General features: G+C 37.8%; 1 protein-coding gene across 1 annotated transcript in view; it reads right to left on the bottom strand.

Annotated features, from left to right (window-relative positions):
* SIPA1L1 (signal-induced proliferation-associated 1 like 1) overlaps positions 1-14,370 on the bottom strand; it is a gene marked incomplete at its 3' end in the record, with an annotated part of 62,711 nt that overhangs the window by 29,460 nt on the left and 18,881 nt on the right. The window contains exons 5-9 of the mRNA XM_010075059.1: positions 10,065-10,168; positions 8,905-9,062; positions 5,058-5,634; positions 3,694-3,968; positions 179-454 (exon numbers count right to left, since the gene is read on the bottom strand). Of these exons, the coding sequence (XP_010073361.1) occupies positions 179-454; positions 3,694-3,968; positions 5,058-5,634; positions 8,905-9,062; positions 10,065-10,168 (1,390 nt within the window). The remainder of the gene's footprint in view (positions 1-178; positions 455-3,693; positions 3,969-5,057; positions 5,635-8,904; positions 9,063-10,064; positions 10,169-14,370) is intronic.

Below are 14,370 nucleotides of genomic sequence, written 5' to 3'. Positions count from 1 at the left end.
CACTTCATTTTATGGTTAATCATGCCAGGAAAGGCATTTCCTTTTTGCTAGCATTTTGCTTATATTCATGTTGCCTTTTTACTAATTAAACCCAAGATTAAAAGCAGTGTTCAGAGAGTGCTTTTTTCAAGGCAAGATTCTGAGCAGCAATGAAAAGCCATTTGAAGACAACACGTACCTCCGGCTCTCCAATGGGCGCCCATCACTAGAGATGCTTCGGGGGATGTTGGCTGCTCGTTCTGGGGGTGGCATTTTCCCTTCTTTCCCAGAGCCAATCCTAGATGTTACTGGACTTTGTATTTGGGATGGTACCTGAGTCACATGAGGACCCTGTCCTTTGCTTGCATTTCGTTGCCACTTGTTATTATTTCTGAAGGGAAATTTGAATTCATATGACATTCCTTCATTCACTTTGTATTCCATCACTGGCATACGGTAGTTTTCTGAAGAGCTCCTGGAAATAAAGAAATTTAACATGCTGCTAAAAAAAGTAAAATAAATATACCCTGTTCACAAGGATAAAAATCTGAAGACAGGAGTTGAATCAATTCTATGAAACAGTAAATGTAAGATTTTGCTTTTTAAAAACCTATTTAACAGATTTTGATACTCTCCATCTGATTACTGGGTAATAAAAGCTAAGAAGTCTGCTAGAAGGGCTATCTTCCCTTCCTAATTTTAAAGAAGTCATGGGTTTTAGAATTTACCTGCAACCAGACAAATAAGACCTGAAAGGTTTCTTCTTTTTGAGATAAATCTTAGTGATGCACAGACATCCATGAAAAGACAAGATTCCCATGAAATAATGCATTACACCTCATTTTCAAACATCTTTGGCTGTGTACCTCAGCTGATAAACTTGCACACTGTGAAAACACCTGCTAAAAACTGTAGATGCCAAGCCCAGAAGATGCCCTTTGCTTCCTGCGGATGTACAGGAACAGCATCAGCACTGGAGTAAAACCCGACATGGGCTATGCAGTCCATGTAAGATGCAGGGCAAACTTCCACATACATGTAAAACGAGAGATTTGGAAAGTAGATGTGACCTTCAGCTTCAGTGAGGATAATTTTGGTATTTCTATTGACAAATGGATAGACCTCTATTTAAGTGAGTTTTTTATTGCTATTACAAAATGAAACAGTTGGTGCTGAGGTCTTACTGTTCACAATATACATGGTTTTGTGGTTTTACTTTGACCTACCCCCTAAGTCTTGACCTGCAAATTGAATTAGCAGCTGGAAGGCACAAGGTGTGCTTCTGACACACATGTAGTTCAGCTTCATCTGAAAGAAAACCAGTTTGCACGCTCCTGGGCCACCACCCTGCGATGTGAACCACTGCATGGCAGATGGACACAATCAGGAGATTTGTTTTCAGAGTACACTCACAACCTCACTAAAATGTTGAGACCCTTTTTCTTTCTTTTCTTTTCCTATTTTATGTCTCTGCTATTGTTTCCCTTGTGATTATATACTTCAGTAGTTTGCGTTTCTCTTTTTTTTTTGGAGACATAGTTACAGTTTAAGAAGCAAGAGTACACAATTCCCTCTTGCTGCACTGTCTCTAACTTCAAAGTCAGCAATCAGTCCACTAAAAGAGTTCAGTGGCAATGTTTTAATGATGAGCTTTTAGGAGAGCTCTAACCATAACAAGGTTTGCCTCTCTGCATCAGGGTGTCCAGATATATTTTTTTGTCTGGTACTGACCTTGTGTGCCTGTTGGCAAGTCATCTTATCTAACCACACCCCTGCTCTTCCTCCAACTTCATGCCAATCAATTTATGAGGACAGGGAATGCTTCTCGTATCAATGTACTATACCAAGCAGAACTGATCTTCATTTTAGTTACGGTCTGTAGAAGTTACTGTAGTAGAAATACTAAATGACCTCCAGAGGACACAAAGGACTGTAATTTTGGAAAACCGATTGCCAAACTTCATTTTAGTTACGGTCTGTAGAAGTTACTGTAGTAGAAATACTAAATGACCTCCAGAGGACACAACAAAGGACTGTAATTTTGGAAAACCAATTGCCAAAAGAGAAATTGCTTTGTGCAAAGATTTAATTCAAGTCTCTAGCAATATACGTAGGATAGCTACAAATTGAAGACACAGTTCCTAAACGTTAATGATTTTGGACACAGCAAGCAGGATAAAGGGTAGATTTTATAACTACATAATAACCCACCATGAACATTTGCTCACTACAAGACAACAAAACTCACTGATGCTGAGGACAGTATTTTAAAAAGTGCAGTCATTTCTCTTCCTGCTATGAGTTTGGATACACTAAAGCTAAGCCTGCTTTTGGCTGTACTTAATTTAGTTCAGGAATAATAGGATCTGTGCTTTCCACATAGATTTTTCTGCTCTAAGCCTTTTGCTGTGATTGCAGCTGAACTTTCCATTTGCTTGGGCTGCTAAATACTGTACAAAAGCTTTCCAAATACCTCATGGGTGACCTTATGCCACTGCTCATTTTAATCCCTGACATGTATTAAATTTTCCACTGACAACTAAAGGACAAAATTCCTTTTCTCTCTGCTCCTATTTTGCTACCAGTTACAAAAGGAGTTAATGCAGCTCACAGTAAAAACAAATCATGAATTATTTTTTTATACAAGACCTTTGCTTGGAGACACAATTTCACATCAACATAATAAATATGCATTTAAGTTCAGCTCCAGTCTTCCTAAGTATACAAAGATTTACCATGTACCCCCAGAAAGACAGTGCCCGAATAGAAGACAGCAGCGCAAAACACTCTGTCTCTCACAGCAAGGAACATATTGAACTTTGATAACTGTACTTGCTGCTTCTTGGCACATCTAGCGTAAACCTTGAGCTAGCCTGCAGGCAAATTTAGTCTATTAAAGATCATTCCATTTTAATCATACAGCATTTGCAAGATATTAACGCAGGATGTCAGGAATATGGGAATCAGGTTCAGTGATGTGGCTGAATGCTACAGACAACTGCAGAGAGTTAAGATGGGAGTAGTAAAAATCATAAAAAGCTTTAGACAGTAGTATGAGTTCTGGACAAATGGATGGACTTAGTGTCCAATTTAGAAAAAACACGTATTAATGTTTATTTCTGATTAAGCTATACTTTCAAGCTATAAAGCAATAATACAGTTGACACAAGCCTCAGGCTTAGCACAGATGGGAAGTGAGAGGCAGCAAGATCTACTACTGAGAAAAGGGGAATTACAATTTGCACCAATTTCTCTGGCCAGATCCGTATCTTTGATAGATGGTTGTCATTTACAGCCTTACTCATTGGTGAAAGGAGAACAATGTAAGTCTGTTCATAGTGTTCAAGAATTACATCCGCAGACATTGCAAACTACCCATGAATTGGAAAACCAGGATGGAAATGTACAATTACTTTTGATATACCATAAACCACAACTTTCAACAAAAAGTTGTTTGATTTCCATGTGAATTTAAAGGATGTGTGAGGATCTTTACACATTTTATTTAACTGTGGCGTTCGACAAATATTTTGTGGGGCCTGAAGTCCAAATCTTGGCAGTTTTTCCTGCTCTCCTCTTTCACCTTACAGTACTGGAATGCAACAGCTATACCATGGGGTTTGGAGGCTAACCCTTATTCTGTGGTATTTCTTTCTACCCCAACCCTACAAATAAAGATATAATTTCAGGCCAAATGTAGCTATTACACAATACCTGCGTGGTGTGCAGTCCTCATACGGAGGGACAATGACGACCTTGACTGTTACTGATGTTCTCAGCAGATCAATCATTTGCTCGTGGCTCAGAGTGGCTACAGCCACCTTGCAGATTTCCACCAGCCGGCTGCCTTGCCGCAGTCCTGCCTGCCACGCATAGCCGTAGGGCTCCACGTCTGCCACGATGCCTTCATAGTTCACGTGGAAGCCAAGCTGACCCAGACCATTCCTACGCAGAGTCATCTCCACTGTTTCACAGCCCTTAGTCACAAGCTGTGAATTGAAATGGAGACAGAATTTAATGCACGGTGAGACCTTCCGTGATAACAGAGAGCTTCATTTTTGTACAGTCAACCAACTCCCAAGATAATGGTGTGACACAGTCAAGGAACATGTATCACAGTCCTAGGTGTGTAATCAGCTGGGTCTCATCACTCAAACTAGTCTTTTTCAGTCTGGTTACTCAAGTTCTGCTTTCAAGTTTTTACTAAAACCACAGGAATTTCAGAAAACACATGGCAGAACACAACAGATAAACACATGGAGTTACACAAGCATCTCTACATTTTTCTGATGCATTTCAGTAAGCAACCATGCTACGTTTCTAGTTGTTTTGGTAAAGTCCAAGATTACTTTCAGTCAGAACGTGGCGGCATGCAGCTACTAAACACGGCGCACTGGAGCCTGTGCCAACTCCTCTGTGTACCATTAGCACGAACACCGTCAAGAGCAATTCAACAGAACCAGGAAAGAGGGAAAACCAGGCCATTATACAGCTACAGTTGTGAAATTACAGGAAAGACAGTGAAACACAACACATTCTTTCAGAATTAATTGGATAAAAATAAGCAGATGTTTTCTAGACAGATACTATGATTCACTGCATTTTTAGTTTATCACATGCATTCAGAGGATATCTGAAGGTTGCAGCAGGGACTGGGACTGCATCCTGCTGGCAACATAATATGTCAGTCTCAAAGATATTACAGCTTCATTTGAAATAAGATAGGACAAGCCTATAAAACAGAAAGAGAAGGAAAACAAGGAAAAGATATAAGGTGACACTTCTGTATTTATCATGTTGGGAACAATTTATACATCTGAAGGTCCTGCTTTCTTTTCTTTTTTAAGTATTGAGACGTTTTTGACACACACAAGATGATGAGGTTGGCTGGTATCTTATAAAAGTCAAAGCAATATAGGATTTTCAGAAATAAAAGCAGAAAAGTCCTTCTAGATTTAATGATAAAAATTACAACAGACTTGCAGATCCCAAGCATTACCAAAACTGAAGCCCTAATTGGAAGCCGGGTGAGAAGAGAAAGCAAAGAAGGGGAACCAAAGAAGAGAACACATTCTAACCTCCAGCCTTTTGACGATCTCTTTGATATCATCAATGTTGCTGATGAAGCTCTCCAATGACACACATTCACCTCTCTCATAGAATATTTTGATGTTTGTGTCCGTTGAAGTCCACCCTATCACATCTCTACAGGAGCAGTTGAACACCACACTTTTCGTGTCCTGTTCAATAAGGACTACAAACTCATTGGAGATGCCCAGGAGACAGTCTATTTCCATACCCTTGCTGTAATCCTTGGCATGGACACTCCATACAATAGCACCAGAACTATAGATCTCTGCTCCCGGATAAGGCTTGGACTTCTCTTTCTTTTTTGAAGCAAGTGAGATGAAGGGGAACTTGCCAGAAGGGTCAATGGGTGTGTTGGTGACATTCTTCTCTGCCAAGTCTTTCAAGTATTCTTGACGGGTCCTGGTGGCCATCGCACGAAACTTTTCTGATTTATGAGCAGCATTCTCTGCATTAATGACTTTGGCTAGTAAGAAGTCCCTGAACACATTTGACTTCGGAAATGTGACTCCTTTCGGAATAGGTGGTCCAAAGGATGGTACATCTCTGGATCTTGTCACAGCAACACTAAAAGATCCAAAAGAATAAGGAAGAAGAGGTTATGTCCCCTTCACTGTATAAACAGAAGGTCTCTTATTTTTGCATCTAGGCATTTTTGAGTCATCCTCAGTACCACAGCTTAGAGTTTCAAGTGCAAAATTGTGGTTTTTTTTATAAAGTAATCACTCATGTATGGTAGTTCTGAATTCTGTTTATCTTTACTAGAAACAGAAATTTTCTGACATATACTGTTACAAAGGCTAGCTTATAATTTAGCTACCTAAAGCTGAAAAGCTCATCTGAGAAGAAGACAAAGTGCACAACTAATACTAGAAATCTAGATAAAATAGACACGCTAAAAAGATAAAGTGATCTCACAAGGCCAGTTTCCCTGTGAGAATCATCTTCTGGTGACTGACCGCATATATACACCACACTACTGATTACATTTTAAATTTCTAGATTGAAAACTACAGTAGCTGATATTCCATGTTAGTGACAGAAGCAGACTCCAAAAATACTAGAAATAAGAAATTTCTTAGAAGTTTGCAGAAATTAAAAATAGCTGTTTGCTTTTTCAACTCTTCCTCTTGGTTTCTGCATCAAGTGATGGACTGACAATAAGATCACCGTAGGCAATGCCAACAAGCTGAGCTATTCTGCCTGGCCAATTCTTGTCTGATACAGAGCAGATGAGAGTTGTTTGGCATCACTGAAGGTTTGTCATTCCAGTACAGTACCATTCACTTGGCAGTCTGTCCTCAGAGAAGACAGACAACTGTACTTCAACCATTTTGAGACAAGAAATGCTCCAATAGTTTGCACTGACTTACAGATTTGCATCTGTAAGTAGATCTGGAAACACATTAGCTAATTTTGTCCAAAATATCATGGTAATGGAGTTTTATAAAGAAAAATAGGATAGGGGCCACAAAGGAACACCAAAAATAAAAATTAAGTCACCAAATCTTTAATTATGTCTTCTGGTCTTCAGTGGTGGGGTGTTTTCTGTTTGGTTATTTTTGTTTTTTTAAATTATATTTTCTGTCAGCTGATATTGAAAGATGTCACTGACTGCCATATTTAATTCAAATGTACGCCAATATATCTAAAAGTACACTACAGGGGGTGCTCACAAGGCAACCATCTGACTCTTGATGACTCTCAGGGGTCCTAAAGGATCTCTTATTAAGAGATTGAAGGCTAAGCGTTAAATACAAGTATGGGATGTAAGGAAAAACTACCTGTGACATTTTGTTTGATTACATTTTCAATATCATGAATCACAGGGATAAGAATTTAATCTTTAACATATGCTAGAGTTTTAAAAAGTGAACGGCGTCAACAGAGAAGCCAGACTTTAAAAGTATTGTTTATCTTAGTTGAGAGGGAGAATCACTGGCCCAAGACAGTGCTTGATTTTATTCCTTTTATGTAGTTTATAATATAAATTCCAGTACTTTTTTATGCTATATGGCTTCCTGTTTTGTCTAGAATTATGAATCTATGAAAATGTTCCAAATAATTCAGTTAAAAGAGGTCAAACTTACTTGGAAAAGTTTCCTAAAAAACTTTTCATAATAAAATTCTATAAATCTAACTCAAGTGTTTGCACTGAGCAGGGAAAAAAAAGATTTTTCCATCCTAAAGACAGTACACAGAACATACAATGCTTTGGTGGTCTCCTGTATTAAAATGAACATTGATACTCCATTTTTTGTTCCTACCTGCTCCCCCTCCCCTTAAAATGTAAGCATGTAGCATCACTAAAGCTGGAATTCTTAAATCTTATTCACTCATAACCAGTAAGGTTCTATCCCTCGTAGTTGTGAACACTTGAAAAATGAATGTAATTCACAAGTCTGAAGGCCAGAAACAGAACCGAGATATTTAACTTTATTACAGTATAAATCTTGCCCATGCTTTTTAAAAGGAAGAAATTGAAAATATGTAGTCATTTCATTTAAAGTAATAACCAAAAGCACATCTTTCTGTCTTTGTAATACTCCATTGAAAAGGAAAATGCAGCTATAGCCCTTGCAGGTGTGTTTCCTACTCTATTTCAAAATCAGTTTCTGTACAGAATAAGAGCTGAAACATATGTCTAAAAGTTTAAGAACAAGCTAAGTCTGCATAAATTATGTAGCGAGGAATTTGTCAATAAGCTGCCTTATGAGTATCAACAGGAACGTACCTACTTTAAGAAAGTTAATACATGCACCAAGTCCAGCATCAGTTCTGGAAGTGCTGCGTGAGGGAGCTTTACCAAAAACTTACAGGGAGGCTAAAGCCTTCAAACCTTACTTACTATACTCACTTGAAAAATATGAATACACCATCTCGGACACTGCAGTTAACCACCTTAGCTCTTCCTCTCAACAAGCACTTGACTGAATGAAGCACTTAGGTGAACATTTGTATTTCAAGAAAGACAAATTAATTCAAAGGCTACCTCACTTCAAGACAACTACTCTAAATCTACTACTCTTACATTTCATATTTTAAGTAAAGCAGCTTTAGAAAAGTTTGCTGAGATCAGTCAACATTTAAAAAAAATACATTAAGAGTTCAGGATGTAACAAAGATTAAAAGTTTCACTGATTGTAAAAAGACCTAACTCAAAAACATGATTTCTGTATGCTTTCAATTTGGTTAAACTTATGCTAAATAGGAATCTTATCTTGCAAATCTTTGTATGTTACTGTCAATTACCATTTTCTCTATTAATCACATAGACTTTAAGGTGACACTAGGATTTTTTGGCTGCATAATGCTCTGGAATTTCTTTGTTGGACTGAAATGACATAAGAAATTACGGCATTTCAGACAAAATATTTTAGACAGCTTAGCTTCCTTCTGAAAGGTTAGTCATACTTTCTCACTGTCTTCATTTCAAAAATGAAATAAGCTCAGATGCCCCAATTATCTGAACAAAAAAGTGAATTCATAAGAATCAGAATAGAAATACTCCTCTAGCATACTCTCAATGAAGAGAATAAAAAGGAAGTGGGAACAGAATTTAAAAATCATTCCCAAATGCTTTTTTTCTCTCTGTGTATATAGATCTATCTGTGCATGTGCGTACACACATACAAACAGCATTAATTTCCTCATCGTGTATGTTTCCTTTACATACTCTTGTGAATTTAGAACACTTTTTAAAGTGAATAGACACACATGTCCCAAAATCTCCTCAACCCGTCTTTCATTATGTTTCCCTACTGAGAACTGAAGAGAGGAATGACACCTCCCTTTGCACTCAAATTCCACATTTCCAGTGCAACTGGTGATAGGTACCTGTAACAAACGCTGTCAGTGCAGGGACCGTGCACTCTTACAATGACAAAGACGTGCTGGAAGTGGGATCGAATGTTCTTTGGGCTGAATGGTTGTGCTCCAGGTTCCTGGAAAACTATTGTCACAATATCATTTCCAATATGTCGTTTTCTCAGAAGCTTCAACAAAAAAGATGCATGGGTTAAAACACAAGTCTTCTCACATTTTTCAATTATTTATTTCTCATTATTACTAATTACTTTGTTCAATGTTTTACTCCAAATTCTATTTCAAGCTGCAAACAGAAACAACTGAGGATTTATGACAAGTATCACAGTTAGTTATTTATCTAATAAATTTCAGGCATTGGCATTTTCATTTTTCTAACTTTCATTTCTACATGTAACATAGGGGAAGATCAAGTTAGGGAAAATTTTAAGCGAAAGGAGGAGGAAGAACAACAACATCAGCCTGCTAGTATCAGAGTAATCAGTGATACATGGAAGGCAGAAAACATTCCCCACTGCACACATATTTACAAGCCAGAAATAGGTTCTATTTCAAGTTGAAAATAATTGTCACTGTCCTTAAGACACACTATAATAATTTTCCAATAGGCTTCTTTCAGTAAATCCAAGACTACAGTAAAAGAGAAAGGTAAACCACAAAGTAGTATAAGATTCTGTGCATGTTGCAATTTGCTGAATGCAATCTTTAAAGTGCAATGGACTTCGCTGCAGAAGGTTGAAAATCTTGTCAAGTACACTCTGGTCCTTTTGACATAAGGTATGAACACTTATTTATGTAACACAGATGTGCTACTGACATTAGTGAATAATGTCAGTAGCATTTAGTGTCAACAAATCTGTATCTGTATCCTTTAATGTCATTAGCATTTAATGTCAGTAGCATTTACTCAAACTTCAATTTACATTGAAGTTTGCGTAAATAATGCATAATTAAATAGAAAACAGTCCCATGGCAAAAAAAAGTCTACTTATGATGTACCTACAATGATCTGCTTTACTCACCTCCCTGGCACCGAGATGGCCAGTTTTACTTTTGATTCTTTAGCTGTTTCCTTTGCTAGTAACACATGAAAGTTGTCATAAATATTCAATAGTTCATCTGCTCCTGAGATGGAGGAAAAATTAATTCTAAATAGGCATGGTCCATCTTACCTGTTGCTTGTTGTTTGGAGTGTATGGCAACATAGTAGAAACATGGAACATGATTTCATAGTCCTTGTATGTTGTGTATAAAGAATGAGTACCTGTTGAATCAGCTTCAGTTAAAGAAAAAAAGAAAATAAAAGCTTTATGTGAAAAAAAGTTTAAAAACAAAGCTTCATTATTAAAGAAAATCATCAAGCAAGACAAGAATTCCTACTCATCCCTGATGCTAGCTGAAATGTCAGCAAGTAAAAACTTACCCAGAGTTTATTCACCTGCCCAAGTAAACAACACATATAGATGGCACGTATATTTATTTTTTTGTACTTTTCCCAATGAACAACTTGTTAGGAATAGGGAATTTATACCAGAAAACCCTGAAGAAAGCCTATTTAAGCATGAAAAATAATAGAGTCTGAAATAATTTTCAGACACCACCCGCTATCTCCGGCTAATCAGGATGATATAGAACTGTAAGGAATGCAAAAAGGACTTCAGAAAGGAAGGTGGACAGATTATGTAAATGAATACCGTGATCTCATGCATAAATAAATATAAATGGACATGTAATCCACAATGTATGAAAGAACAGAATTGATTCTCTTAAACACAAATGTCAGAACTCGAAATTAACTGAAGTCAGACAGAATTGTCACTAAAACAGGTGCTTTATGGATAGGAGCAAACCCCCAAGGCTAGCATGCTTACAGCTGATGATGGAAACAGCCCACAACAATGACATGATGATGCTGGTATATTAATCAAAGGTACTCTCACCTGTCTTGGGTTCTGGCCACCCTATCTTAAAAGTTATAGAAGAAAGAGAAGGGATCCAGAAACAGGCCACAAAAATAATTATACGTGGATGGAGAGACTTCCATGTGGAGAGAAAGTGATAAAAACTAAGATTATGAAGTTTAGAAACAAAAAAAGAAGAGGGGATATTATTAAAGTTTACAAAGTGTTGAAGACAACACTTGATTATAGATAAATTGGGAACTTCTGCTTTTACTTTTCTTTCTCAGAAAAAAAGAGACCTTGAAAAATGTTCCATTAATTTAAGTAATAGCACATTTAAAGCTGAAATAGTAAATTATTCTATTAAATATAACTGCTGTCCACAGTGCAAAAAGTCCATTTTTGAACAGTATTTTAAAAATAACTATACTTATATATGCAAAAAAGCATCCTTGTTATTTGAAGTTATATAAATATGCTACTATATTGTATAATTCCAGCTATTTATAGTAATGTATTTTAAAAAGCTGTTAAATACTAAACCTTGGCATTTTTTATTACCAGAGAGATCATGTTACTAAGGAGATACTTGCTCTGAGATTTGTGAGGCATTTACACCACCATAAATATACAGTTTATTTACCCAGATTTGGAATATAAGCTTTGACAATAAGTGTTTGTTCTGTCAAATTCTGACTGAAATAGAGGTAGCTTTGCTGCAAATGAAAAACCACAACATCATCCATAAAACAAAATGGAAAGTTTTCTACATTATATCCGCATAGAGATCGTGCATTTCCAAATCATCTACATAGAATAAAATGAGAATAAGAAAACAAAAGTATTCCTAGAATCTTATAAAAAAACCAAAATCTCAGTTAATGTTTCAAAGAGATTGGGCTCTCTTTTCCAGCACTCAGCATTGCCATTATGAAAAACTTGCTAACTGATAAATATTTTCCTTTTAATGCTAATTAGAACAGAAAAACAGCTGGAGTGGAATCATTTCATCCTGCACTTGGTTCACAGCAGCCTCTATTGTCTGTCTGATCATCACCACCCACACTGCAGGAGGCAGATGCACCTGAAAGTCACCTAAATAACAACACAACTCCTTACTGGCTTTTTTTTGTCTAACTGTAAATATGCTGATCTGTACATCATCTTTCATAAACAGAGCATACAAACATATTACAAAAAACTGGAAAGGGGGAGAAGGTGTGAAAAGAAAGGGAAGTGGGTAAGGAGACAGACCAGGGGAAGGAAGCCCGCAAAGGAGGGGAGAGGCCCAAAAGGGTTGGGGGGAAGAGGAAAAGAGTAAAGCAGTTCTGACAAATAATACGCTAGAACATCATCTATGCATTTAAGACAAACTTTCAACTTTCCTGGATGGAGTTCATTTCAGTCAGAAAAGAGTTCTTTCTCAGAACAGCACTGGTTCTGCAAACTAAGTAATAAGGCTACAATCCAAATGACACGTTTCATGATTCCAATTATATCCAAGTACTTCACAGCTTAAATCCCCGTTATTTAAATCCAACTACAAACACCAGTCCATATCCACTACAGCCTGCGCATCTTTCTCAGCATTCAGATTTCTTCTTTCTTACAAGTGCAGAATGCATTTCCTGAAGTACTCCACAATCATTACAGGTGTTTGCTTTAAATCAAACCACTGCCACTGCAGTAAAATCCAAGACTGCGCACTGGAATAGTATCCACCATTTCCAGGTCAGAACTGTAAGCCAGCACTGCAACCTGCTCTGATTTCTGCATATTTAAGAGGCCCAAGGAATCTACAAATCCATCAGCACCTTTGGACACTGAAGACATCCCCCTCCGCAGTTGTCAGCATACCTCTTGATGCTGCCGCCTCAGACTCATCCCATCGCTGGATTTGGTTACTTAGCTGAGGACTCATCTGATCTTCTTTGCCTTCCATCATTATCCCCCTTTAAAAACCCACCTTCTTCCGTCCTTCCAATGATTCCCAGCTACCTTCACAAGGACTGTCTTAACAGACTCCCATTCAAGTGGTTTTTTTTCTCAGAACTGTGACTGAGGCCAACAGCACAGTGCTGATAAATTCACCTCCCTGAAGCCACAGGACTTTGTCAGCCTGCTCCTACAGCAGCTTGTAAAACCTCTGCACTAGAAAACTATAAAAACCAGTATGAGCAGAACATATAACCCAATGTTTCAAAGGAAAATGTGTTGCAAGGAACTGTAGGAAAAGAAAATTGAGAAGGCAGGAAAAGAAACAGCCATTGCTACAAACTGTGGCAGTCCTCACAACCAAAGGCACAAGAACAAGAAGTTTCAGAGCTCAGGGTTGTTCCCATCTACCTCTGCTGTTAACCAGCTCTGCATTACTCCTACCTTCTCCTTGTTATTGGCCCAAACTCAGCACCCTTCAAACCCACCCTCCTTTCTGTTATGGACACAAGGGTTACACCAAGCACTCACACAACTTCTGTAACACCCAAGTCATTTTCAGATACTATTTCTGAGGACAGAATCCTTTTTGTAACATACAAAGGAATGTGTAACACAGAGGGAAATGCAGATGGACTTCGCCCCATCCAGCTTTCTGCTTCTTAAGTACTTGAGGAACCCCTGACCTTTGGCTATTGGCCCACCAGTGAACACCTCAGACCCAACACTAAGTTTATTCTTACTTCCATGTGGTTGAAAAGATGCCAAATACTACAAATTAAGAAGGCAAACTATCTGCATTATTTAAATAGAAACACTGGGGTTTATTGACAACCCCTAAATGAAATGTTTTTTTTTTTTTTTTTGAAGTCCATTCATTCCCTAGGTTTTGAATCTATTTAGTAACTCCTGTGCTGTTTTTATATTCTTCTCATGTCTTAACCAGCAAGTCACACAGTATGAACATCTAATCCAGAAAGCTACCATTATTAGCAAAGTCTATAAGCTCAAATAGATAATTCATAAACTCCTACAACTCACATGAATCAACCTCCTTCATCTCCTGCACCAGCCACTCCGCTGGACACACACCAGGTTACCAGGCCTGGCGTCACCCACCTGAGCCCATTTACCAACTTAAAATTCTTGGAAATAAGACTAAGTGAGGGGGAGGGAAATAAAGCATGTGTCACAACCAGAAAATAAAGTGAAATGACAGAAGCTATGATTTGAAGGATTACTGCAATGTTTATTACTTTCAAGTGATGCCCATGAACTTCCTGGCAACCGAGGGTTAGATGACATTTTCAAGCTCTACTTCCTATCCACAGTCTCCAGGCTGCCAGGAGATACACCGCTTCCCCTCTGGTAATTCCAGATATATACAAACAAAACTTGAAAAGTAGCAGCGCTTTTCCAGCGCTTTCCCACAGTGGCACTGGCAGAAATCCAAAGCCAAAGCCCTTGAAGGATCCAATATACTTAAACAGGCTTTCAGTTAAAAGGATGTATGAGATTCCCCCTTTCAAAAACTGGCTCTGTTACAGACACTTACCAGTTAGGCCCCTAATTCGAAGCATTTCTAAGAACAACTGTTCTGAAACTGCCTTTTGCTAGAGCAACTTTACTTTTCAAAATTTGC

This window comes from Pterocles gutturalis, unplaced genomic scaffold, assembly GCF_000699245.1.
Source record: "Pterocles gutturalis isolate BGI_N339 unplaced genomic scaffold, ASM69924v1 scaffold4297, whole genome shotgun sequence".
Taxonomy (NCBI): Eukaryota; Metazoa; Chordata; class Aves; order Pterocliformes; family Pteroclidae; genus Pterocles; species Pterocles gutturalis.
Note: the sequence above shows the minus strand (reverse complement) of the source record. Positions and strands in the feature narration are given on the sequence as shown.